This window comes from Uloborus diversus, chromosome 7 (assembly GCF_026930045.1).
Source record: "Uloborus diversus isolate 005 chromosome 7, Udiv.v.3.1, whole genome shotgun sequence".
Lineage (NCBI taxonomy): Eukaryota > Metazoa > Arthropoda > Arachnida > Araneae > Uloboridae > Uloborus > Uloborus diversus.
This window is the reverse complement of record NC_072737.1, coordinates 114,576,280-114,586,110: the sequence shown is the minus strand read 5'-3', so window position 1 is coordinate 114,586,110 and position 9,831 is coordinate 114,576,280. Positions and strand designations below refer to the sequence as shown.

The window sequence follows — 9,831 nt, the reverse complement described above, 5'->3', positions numbered from 1 at the left end:
AAATATAACGCGAAAAGTAAAAAATCAATAAAAATAGTTTTAATATTCGAACTCAAAAACTAATATTTTAATTTTAGAAGAAGTTATAACAATCTTTGTAACAGTTATAGAAAAATGTGTCTCAACTTTATAATACGCCTCTAAAGTAAATAAATAAATACCGAAAAAAATAAAGAAAAAGCACAGAAAAGGTTATTTCAAATAGCTCTTCCATTTTGAAAAATATGATAAGTTTCTTTCTGTCTAAGTAAAATCCACCAACCCCAGTGCCGAGCATAGGGGGAACCAAAACCAAAATAATGTTTAACATGATTTTAAAGAGGTATGTTTTAAATTAATAAATCATTAATTTTTATTATTTTCACAAATATACATGATTTTTTATGCTATATGTAATTTTTAAAAAAAATCGGGGCCCCAGGCCTAGTTGGCCTGTGCGGTAATCAGGCCCTGCTTACGAGTACGAAATCGCAAGATAGGCCTAACCTTGTAGACATGCTATGGAAAAGAATAGTGTATTTTGGTTGATATCGAGTTGCAAAAATAATAATAATAATAATAAAAATAATAATAAGTGTGTAGTTCTTCGTTGTATTTCAAAAATGTTAAATTGTGATATGTAATTATGACACTGTAAGAAAATTTATTGAACTTAAAACACAAATATATACAGAATAAAAACGAAGCAAAAACTAAAGTCTAACAGAAAATATATCAGTAGAAGTTCCATGAATTCTACCATTTTCCAGTTTTGCAACCGGTACGATCGTCGTGCCGTTATCCGATTTTCTTTGCTTTTCTTTTTTTCCATTCTTAGGGAACCACAATTCTTCTAAATTCAGGAAAGGAGCTTCAAACAGCAAATGGAACGTCAGGGAGAGACACAAAGTCAATATCAGTGTTGAAAGGAACTCATAAAACTGCAAGAAAAACGAAGCATGTTAGTTAGAAACTATTGAACATTAATCTTAAAGAACTACGTACAGTAAGGAAATTGTTAATTGGCAAAATGTTTTCAGAACAAATATAGAGGAATGTGGGGCAAAGTGAACTAGCGGGGCAAAATAAGCGTTTAGCCAACTATCTGGGGAAAAAATACAGCCGAAGATTAAAGCATAAGATAATACAGACAATTTTCAAAAAATGATACTCTTATTGTATTATTTGTTCTAAGTCGAAAATTATTTTCGATGATATAAAATTTTAAATTTCTTGTTATTAACATTTTGAATATTAACTATGCCTTTCTAATATGAGGTGTAGTATTTTTTTTAGGTAACATTAAGTTTATTTGTATTTTAAATACTTTGCTCAAGTAGTCGAGTACTACGGGCGGGCAAAGCGGATGGGGCAAAGTGAAATAACTTACTCACTTATTTACTCACTGAATAATTTACTAAAACCCTTACGTATTCATTTGTTAATTAATTCATTTACATTCCTTCATTTAGTAATTCGCTTATTTATTCATTCATCCACTTATTTTCTTATTCGTCCACTCTTTTACTCACTAATTTTTTCTTAATTAATTAATTAATTAATTAAATTATTCGTTTATTGTTCTAGTTTCTTTTCATTTATTCATTCAAAATTTTCTTTACATAATCACCCAATCAAAATACTTTTACAATCAAATAGAAAATATTTAATCAGAAAAATTTTTCACTTTTCACTTTAAACCCTTGGAAAAAAAAATGAAAATTTTCCACTCTTTTTCAAGGCTCCAAATTACTGCCAAAAATAAAAAAATAATGTTTCATGTCAGTTCTGGTATTAAATACAATTTTCTCTATTTTTGTACTGTAATTTTCAAAACAAATTTTCAATTTATTCATTTTAAAAAAACTCAATCATCTTCGCCATTTTACTTTGCTCCACACTCCTATACTTATTATTTACATTTGCTCCCAAATTTTGAGGACGTAACCATCGAAACCCTTAAATACCAAGAAGATAACATCTTAATGTAAAACGGCACTTCCACGAAAATACTATTACTGTCTGTCCATCGATTATACGGAAAGGATAATATCCGGTTTTCAGGCGAAAATGGAAGCGTCTATTACCTTTCAGGGATGGCAGTTTTTCTGATACAGATGTGCACGTTTGCCTCTTTATTATTTCGACTCAATTTTTTAAAAATGACAATTTATTCACTGCAATAATTTTTAAATCAAAACTATATTCGATCTATATTATCACTCAAAAATTAATTGATTTATGTTTACAACATAGTTTTGAGTTTACAATTTTGCTTTTAAATTTCCGAACGAAATGAAAACATTTTATTATTTTTTTTGTTTCCGTAGAAATTCATTTTTTTTCCTCTCATTTTCACCTCAATGAAAACAATAAATAAATAAGGCCCTTGTGAAATTATGAACCGCGTGCGTCAAAATCCTATCGCGATTTTTCCTTCTCTCCCAAGGGCGCCCATATAGGGGGGCAAGTGGGGGCTCAAGCCCCTCTCACCCTCCCGTAGAAATTAAAACTTTCAGGCTTTTAGTACTTTTTTCTTTTCAAAAATGTAATAACATTTCTTCTCCAGTCATTTATGAATAAGTTATTAAAAATGTCATACTTTAATAACTCTAATCTGTACTGAAATCGGTTACCATGGGGAAAATATCTTGCTGAACCATGGGGAAAATATCTGAGCCCAAACTTAAAATTTTGCATATTGGCGCCCATGTTCTCCCCTGCTAGATTCATTCAGATGAAATAGTCTTAACTTGGCCGATTTTCAAATTGCATACAATCCGTGGTCAAACAGTAAATTAATAACAGTTTTCTTTGCTTGCTGATCTACATTCTGCTACAAATACTTAGTCAACCATTGCGAATTTAATAGTATTGAAAATTAGTTTATATCGGGATACAGAGCTGATATCTATGTGAGCTCTTCGGAATCTAAACAGCTGTCCTTCGCTTTTTTTTTTTCTTCTTTCCCTTGTTTCAGAACTTATACACTGTAAAAAAAATCCGTAAAATTTACAGAAAAAAACTGTCAGCCAGGACGCCAGTTTTCTTCCGTTTATTTTACAGAAATCTTCCGTATTTTTATTATTTATTCAAGCTGATTTATTATTTTATGAAGATTAAAAAAATGAAACTATACTTTCATAAATCATTTCAATATTTACTATACTACTACGAAATGCATGTATACAAAGGTAAATTTCCGAATATGCCTCTGTCACAGATGACAAAAAAACATAATAATAAAATATTGATTAGGATGCAATGAAATGGAAGTTGCAAACGATTTAAGACTTACTCGCTTTAAATACATATAAGATCAAAAAACTCGAGCACGAGAACCAAAATCCAAACACGCGGGCGAAATTTCGAAGATTCGAAGAAAAACAAAGTATAACCGGTTACAGATTCAAAAAAAGCAGAGAAATCCTGTATTTTATTACGAACAGTTTTTTTCTGTAAAAAATACGGATAACTTCTTCAAAATTTACAGTTTTTTTTTACAGTGTACTATTTACGTACGACTACCATTTTACGAATGATCAGCTGAAGAATATAGGGCTCAAGCCCGTCAAGGGAAGGGGCAAAGAAGAGCCTTGAAGGGGCCCGTCAAGGGAAGGGGGGGGGGGCAAAGGGTACATACGCTATTGACAATGAAAAAGCACCCAAATACATACGCAAATGCAACCTACATTATGTTTCTAAAATCCGAAAAGTGGAGGGGCAATTGACTCTCCTGAATCCTCAAATAACGGACCTGATAAGGCTCCCGCATTTCTTTTCTTTTTGTTAAAATTTAAGGCCTATTACAGTTCACAGTGGAGTAAATAAAGTCTCTCAACACCAAACGCAGATTGAGAGGACCACTTACGATTAACTTTCATATAGGATTCTCATCGCGAATAAAACATTTTCTTTTCTTTTTGAATCGAATTTTTTCTTCGAAAAAGTAGCGTTGTTATGCAAAATGTTCTTTGAGGGAATACGCAACTTGGTTCTTAATTTAGCTAGAAATTATGAAATTTGCTTTTTCCACTCCCATGAGAATTAGCCACTGTACTTTTCTGATTTGTTTTATTTTTTTGTTGACAATATTTTTTCTAAAAAGACATGTTCTCTAAAAATCAACTGCATTTCTTTTACCTATAATATTGTTCATTAGAATAGATAAGAGACAATGGGGTGCTTCCAAAATCCAAGTTTGGCTTCTGTGAATATAAAGTATCTCTCGTTGAGAATTTTCTAACGGAAGATTTTTTAAATCAAGCCTCTTATGTTTCTTACTCTAAAAACTTAATACGGTAATAAAAATGGACTGGTTGTTCAGTTTAATGCTATTATAATAATTTGCGTAGTGGGACAATGTTTAAGAAAAAAAAAATTACTACACGCCATGTTTCACTAAACCACATAAAAATCAAGATGAAAGCTGAAATAACCCATCCAATTTTAAGCGATACTCATATCTTTTGCGTAGTAGATTTTTGTTTCAGCAGAAATTAGTGCATAACTACGTTTCGTGTTTCAATAACTTAATGAAATGCTCGGTAGAGGCAAAAAAATTTTTTTGCACATAAACTCAACAAAACGTGGACTACTCGCAAGTTATTTACTCTATTTGAGGAGAAACTGAATAAACACATTTTCTTGCAACTTATCGTTGACGGAATGACCGCACCTAAAGGTTATCATCTTTTTTCAGATAATGACATAGATATGTATGTTAACACCTTAAAGCGCGTATTTTGGCACTAAAATTGCTATGTTTTCCAAATTTCGTCAACTCATCATAACTTTGCTATTTGTGGACAAATCCTTTTGAAATTTACAGTAATTTTTAAATAGGTTACATTTACTGAAAGAAAAATGTTTTCTATGCCTTGTAGTGTTTAAGAAGCAAAAATTAAGAAACCATATAAGTGTTAATGTTTGCACTTTATTTTGCACACCAATTAAAAGTTTTGTGTTGAGCTTAATATGGTGCAAAGTGAAGTTATAAACTAGGAGAAATGAGATGTAAGTTCTAAGTAGAATTGCACTAGCAATCAAATTGGTCGATTGCGACTACCTATTAATCGACAAAAGTTAATCTGCTGATGCCCATTAATCGGCCGCCGATTAGTTATAATGATAATGATTTTTAAATATGACAATTTCTCCATCAAATTTTTTAAAGCTAAAATTTTGATTTTTCATATTTAACTAATGGTTATTTTTTTGTGAACGTCGATCTACCTTTTTCTAATTAATTACGTTTTTTTAAATATAATGTTTTAAAATTTTATTTAAATTCTGTAAAATATTTTTTTTAAATCATTGTTAATCAAGTTATATTCTCTTGTTAACTAGATATGAAAATTCGAATATTTAGTCAGTAAGGCGTTCCCTAGTTTAGTAATGACTTCCTTACTATAAACAAATATCAAATGCAGGAAATTTATGTTCCCGAAAATTATAAGGTAATCACAAAGCACGATGATAAACGGTAGGGTACGGAGAAAAGTATTGAAACATGAGTATATATTGTATATATTGTATACATACATCTTATGATAATATTGTATACATGATAGATGTGCAGATCAATAAAAAACAGGAAATTACATTAAAAAAATAACCTTTCTTCAGAGTGTTCATAAAATAAAATAAAAAAAAAGACATCAAAACATATTTTATAATTCTGAAATTTGTATTGAATTAGGTAGTGAAATGTAGTGATTTTAAAAGGTAACGATCTAAAGGTAGTGATTTTGAAAGAAAATTTAAAAAAAAATGTATGTTTCAGTTGTTTGCATAAAAAGTAAATACAGTAATAATATAATTAAGGAAAAAAAAAAGAATTTGAATCAGAGTATTCCCTCAAACAATTGAGGGGAGACGAGGAACTTACAAACACACCAAAGTAACTATCTCATAACCTCATACGTTTTTCAACAAAAAAAAAAAAAAAAAAGCATTAATTCAGTAAATATTGATAAATAAATGATGTAAGATTTTTAAATTCTCTATTTTTGTTGCATAGTTTCTTGTTCTAGACATAAATAAAGTTTTAAGTGAAACAATTTTTCCGCCGATTAATAAGCGAAAATTTGCTGATTATAAGGAATCGGAACCATAATCGGCAAAGCGGTCGATTATGGTCGATTACCGATGACTTTCGTTTGATCAGTGCATCTCTAGTTCTAAGTAGTGAATTAATGAAAAACTTTTCGTGTTGGGTTGGGATTGGTATGAAAATTTTCGCGAAATTAAAGGCCGAAAAGCGCAGTTTTAGGCCCTTGCATGGGCGTTCATACGTATAATTATGAGTCTCATGGAGGAGGGGGAGAGGTTATGACCCTCTATCTTACCCTCTTCGATACGCCACTGTTTCTAGGTAATGAAAATGTATATGTGAGATTAAGAAGCTTAAAGTGCCACTTAGCAATGTACTAACAAATAAATACACATCTTCATTTACCCAAGAAATGGTGCGGTATATCACTGTTTACAAGTCTGAGCTCCTTTTATAGGGGAAAAATTAAAAGAAAAAAAAAAACTACCAACTTACTATTTGATAATGATGGAAGCGTAAAGGCTCTCTTCTTAACCCATTCTTTACCCATAAAACAGGAAAGTGGAGGATGTATGCAGAATAGGACAGTCTTCCTAAGGGAACGAACAAATCCCACGAGAGAAATCTGTTCACCAATCCTGTTGAAACATAAATGTGAAGATGACTATGAATCTTTCAACTGTAAACAATGTACAGTAAAACCTGTAAATGAGGACCGCCTACGGTGCATGATTTTAGAGGTCATATTACACAAGTGGTAAACTTATGATGATTGATATATATGATCCAGGACCAATTTTGTTCCTGACAATATAGATCAACTTAGACAAGCAGTCAAGTTTACAGATTTTACTGTACCTTTAAAAATGACATTCAAACCAGATTAAAAAGCTACTATGAACACTAAAAGTAATCAGCATCTCTCTGTCTTTCATTTTGCGCACCTGCAAGTTCTGTCTAGAAAATCCATAAGAGCTGATCTTAAGTTGGATAATTAGCTATTAATTTAATATCAGAGTTTAAGTAAAATTTCTTCATCTGTCGAAATGTCGATGGACAAAGCAAGCGAAAGCAAAAAAAAAAAAAAAAAGGCAGAAAACTGAACACTATGAGTCGACAGCGTGCTTCTTTTTGAAGTTGTTTATTAATCTTTCTAAAACACGGTATATTGCATGTAGTTATTCCTTAGCCTTGGCTTAGGTGCGGTAACTTAAGGTTTACAGCACATTATTTGAATCATCCTATTTCAAAACTCATGATAATCAAAAACTAATTTTTTCCTGGCAACGGTGAAAAACGTCTTGACACAACCCACCCTCCCCTGTTTTTCGATTTCAATCATATCTTTTGATACAGTAAAGAGGAAGGAAATTTTAAATGTCGGCGAAACTGAGGATAAACCGGTCAGACTACTATAATCCGCTTCACTATTGTTGGCTTTCGAAAAACTATAAAATTAATTATTTTGCATATAAGGCGCTTGTAAGATTTTAAACAAAAATCAATGCGTCACAAACTAAATTTACTTCAACAATGCTTGATATTATAAAGCCTGATTTATCTTGTTTTTTATCTGTTTTTTTATTAGAGTCATCAGAAGACGAATGCCAACAATCTTGAAGTTGACTATAACAGAAATGTCAAAACTTTCGCTATTTACAGATTAGAAATTTTGCACAAAAAAAAAAAAAGAAAGAAAAAGAAAAATGCAAAAAATCTGCCCAATTAATGTAAATAAATACACTTTTTTCACCTCCTCGTCCCGTGACGCAAATGAATATTAGCCAGGCGATTCCCAGCGCCCAAGCTGTCCTGTGAAGCATGGCATAAGTGACGTCGACTACTCTGTTCGGAATGTTGCCACGATTCCACTCAAATGCTCCATAAAGTACGGCCAAGTTGCAAGAGATTGCCGCACACCATCCCAGCACCTGGAAGACCTTGAAAAAAAAAAAAAAAAAAAATTAAGGGCTACAGTTATTTTGTTTAATATTTTACCAAACTCTATTGTTACTAGAAAATCGCTCGTCAAGGTATGACGGGTGAAAATTGCTTCTACATTTGAACGAAGCAATTGCCTGTTTGGTGATATTTTGATAGTTAAAATTTTAACCCTAACTCCAGTGGATGAACCCTAAACTCCAGTAGATACATGAATTACACCTCCAGCTCAGTCATTCCAGCCGATGACTGCAGTTTCGTGTTTATTAGCACTCATCAGTCTGGCATAGGAAGTGACTGAGCTGGAAGTGGAAAACCTCTTAAGGAAGTCAAGAGTGCCAAACAAACTGGTAGCCAATACAGAATTAGCACTGACCAGACGCTGACCAGTAGATAACGTTCATTGTTGAGCACTTTTTCGTTTCTTCATTCCACTGAAATGACTGTCTTACCAGTAAAACAGTTAAGTTACCGGATCCAGTTCAGCCTTGTCACAATAAAGCCTTTCCATGCATGTCAAATATTACCAAAAAATTTTATCAAAATGCTGTGGAGCGAGTTTCATTGTTGATGACGTCAGAAGCGTTACTCGATCAGTGAATTCGCAATTACATGTATGAGGATGATGACTCATACTCGAAGATAACATTAAACTTTTTCCATCGTTATACTGAGAAGCAGATTCCATACCAACCATTTAGCTAAAATTAGGTCTTTTCATTTTCATAACTCTATTTTCAAAATTGAATTTCAATTTCTCCTTGTTTTAATATCATACTAGGGGCTCCACCCTACACTCTTTTCGGTCGCCAATCCCACTTTACCAACTGGGGAGGCTAAACGCCGCTTATAGCGGATGAGAATTTATGATTTTAGTGCTTTTCAGTATGTCAGGACATCCCTGGATGTTCTTCGGATATCCTCAAGATTTACTGTCCGGCTCTTTAAGGTTTAGAGGGGTGATACAAGGCGGAATCACTTTCCCTGGATCTTCTGTATCTAACGGTACTAGTGTCGATCTGGTAGACATTGCCAAGCAGAAGGAGATAGGACTACAGTCGCACAGAAAGACGCGCATAGGTCTTAATAGTATAGAACATTCTGCTTGAGAAATTTAACTTTTTACTTCCTTTTACAAAAAGAAGTATTGCATTCGCGAAAAAATTTTCGCTCAAAAATCGACCTTAATTTCCATTTTACTCATCCCCGAATGAATATTGAGTTTTTTTTTGACTTGTCCACACGTGGGTGCCTAAGAACGTATAGACACGCGAAATATCCATAATGACGATTCCCGAGTTAATTACAACAAATTTTCTCGTGTCGTCTGTATGTACGTATGTATGTCGCATAACTCAAGAACGGTAAGTCCTAGAGAGTTGAAATTTGGTACGTAGGCTCTTAGTTGGGTTTAGCTGTGCTCCACCCCTTTTGGTTGCATTCGGGTCTTTTGCCCCTTTTTGGTGGACAGAGGAAATCATTGTTAATTTCGATGTAAACTCAAGTGGTGTTATAATTTGGCGGACACTTGGCGATATATCGCCAGTATTTTGGTCGCCAAGTTTTGTCGCAAACTTGGCGACAAATTTTAGCGATTTTTTATTTTAAATCTGGTTTTTAGCCACTGTTGGTGATATTTAGAGAGTAAACTATTGAATCACATTAAAAATGCCAATAATGGGGAAATGACATTGAATTGGAGTAAAAGGAAGTCATGTGATGCACACATCAGCTCGTTTGTTTTGCCCTAGTGCACAAGACTACTACATATTCTTCAATACATCCGTTGTCCTCAGACGATATCATTAATGAATATAAATGGTAACCGTAGAACAAGCTGCTTATAGCAGCTGGTT

At 32.8% G+C, this 9,831-nt stretch overlaps 1 protein-coding gene across 1 annotated transcript in view; it reads right to left on the bottom strand.

The window, feature by feature from the left end:
- Positions 1-646: 646 nt before the first annotated feature.
- Positions 647-9,831, bottom strand: part of LOC129225987 (nose resistant to fluoxetine protein 6-like) — an 84,755-nt gene continuing 75,570 nt past the window's right edge. Inside the window, exons 13-15 of the mRNA XM_054860560.1 lie at positions 7,788-7,974; positions 6,530-6,672; positions 647-920 (exon numbers count right to left, since the gene is read on the bottom strand). Of these exons, the coding sequence (XP_054716535.1) occupies positions 693-920; positions 6,530-6,672; positions 7,788-7,974 (558 nt within the window). The 3' untranslated portion in view covers positions 647-692. The remainder of the gene's footprint in view (positions 921-6,529; positions 6,673-7,787; positions 7,975-9,831) is intronic.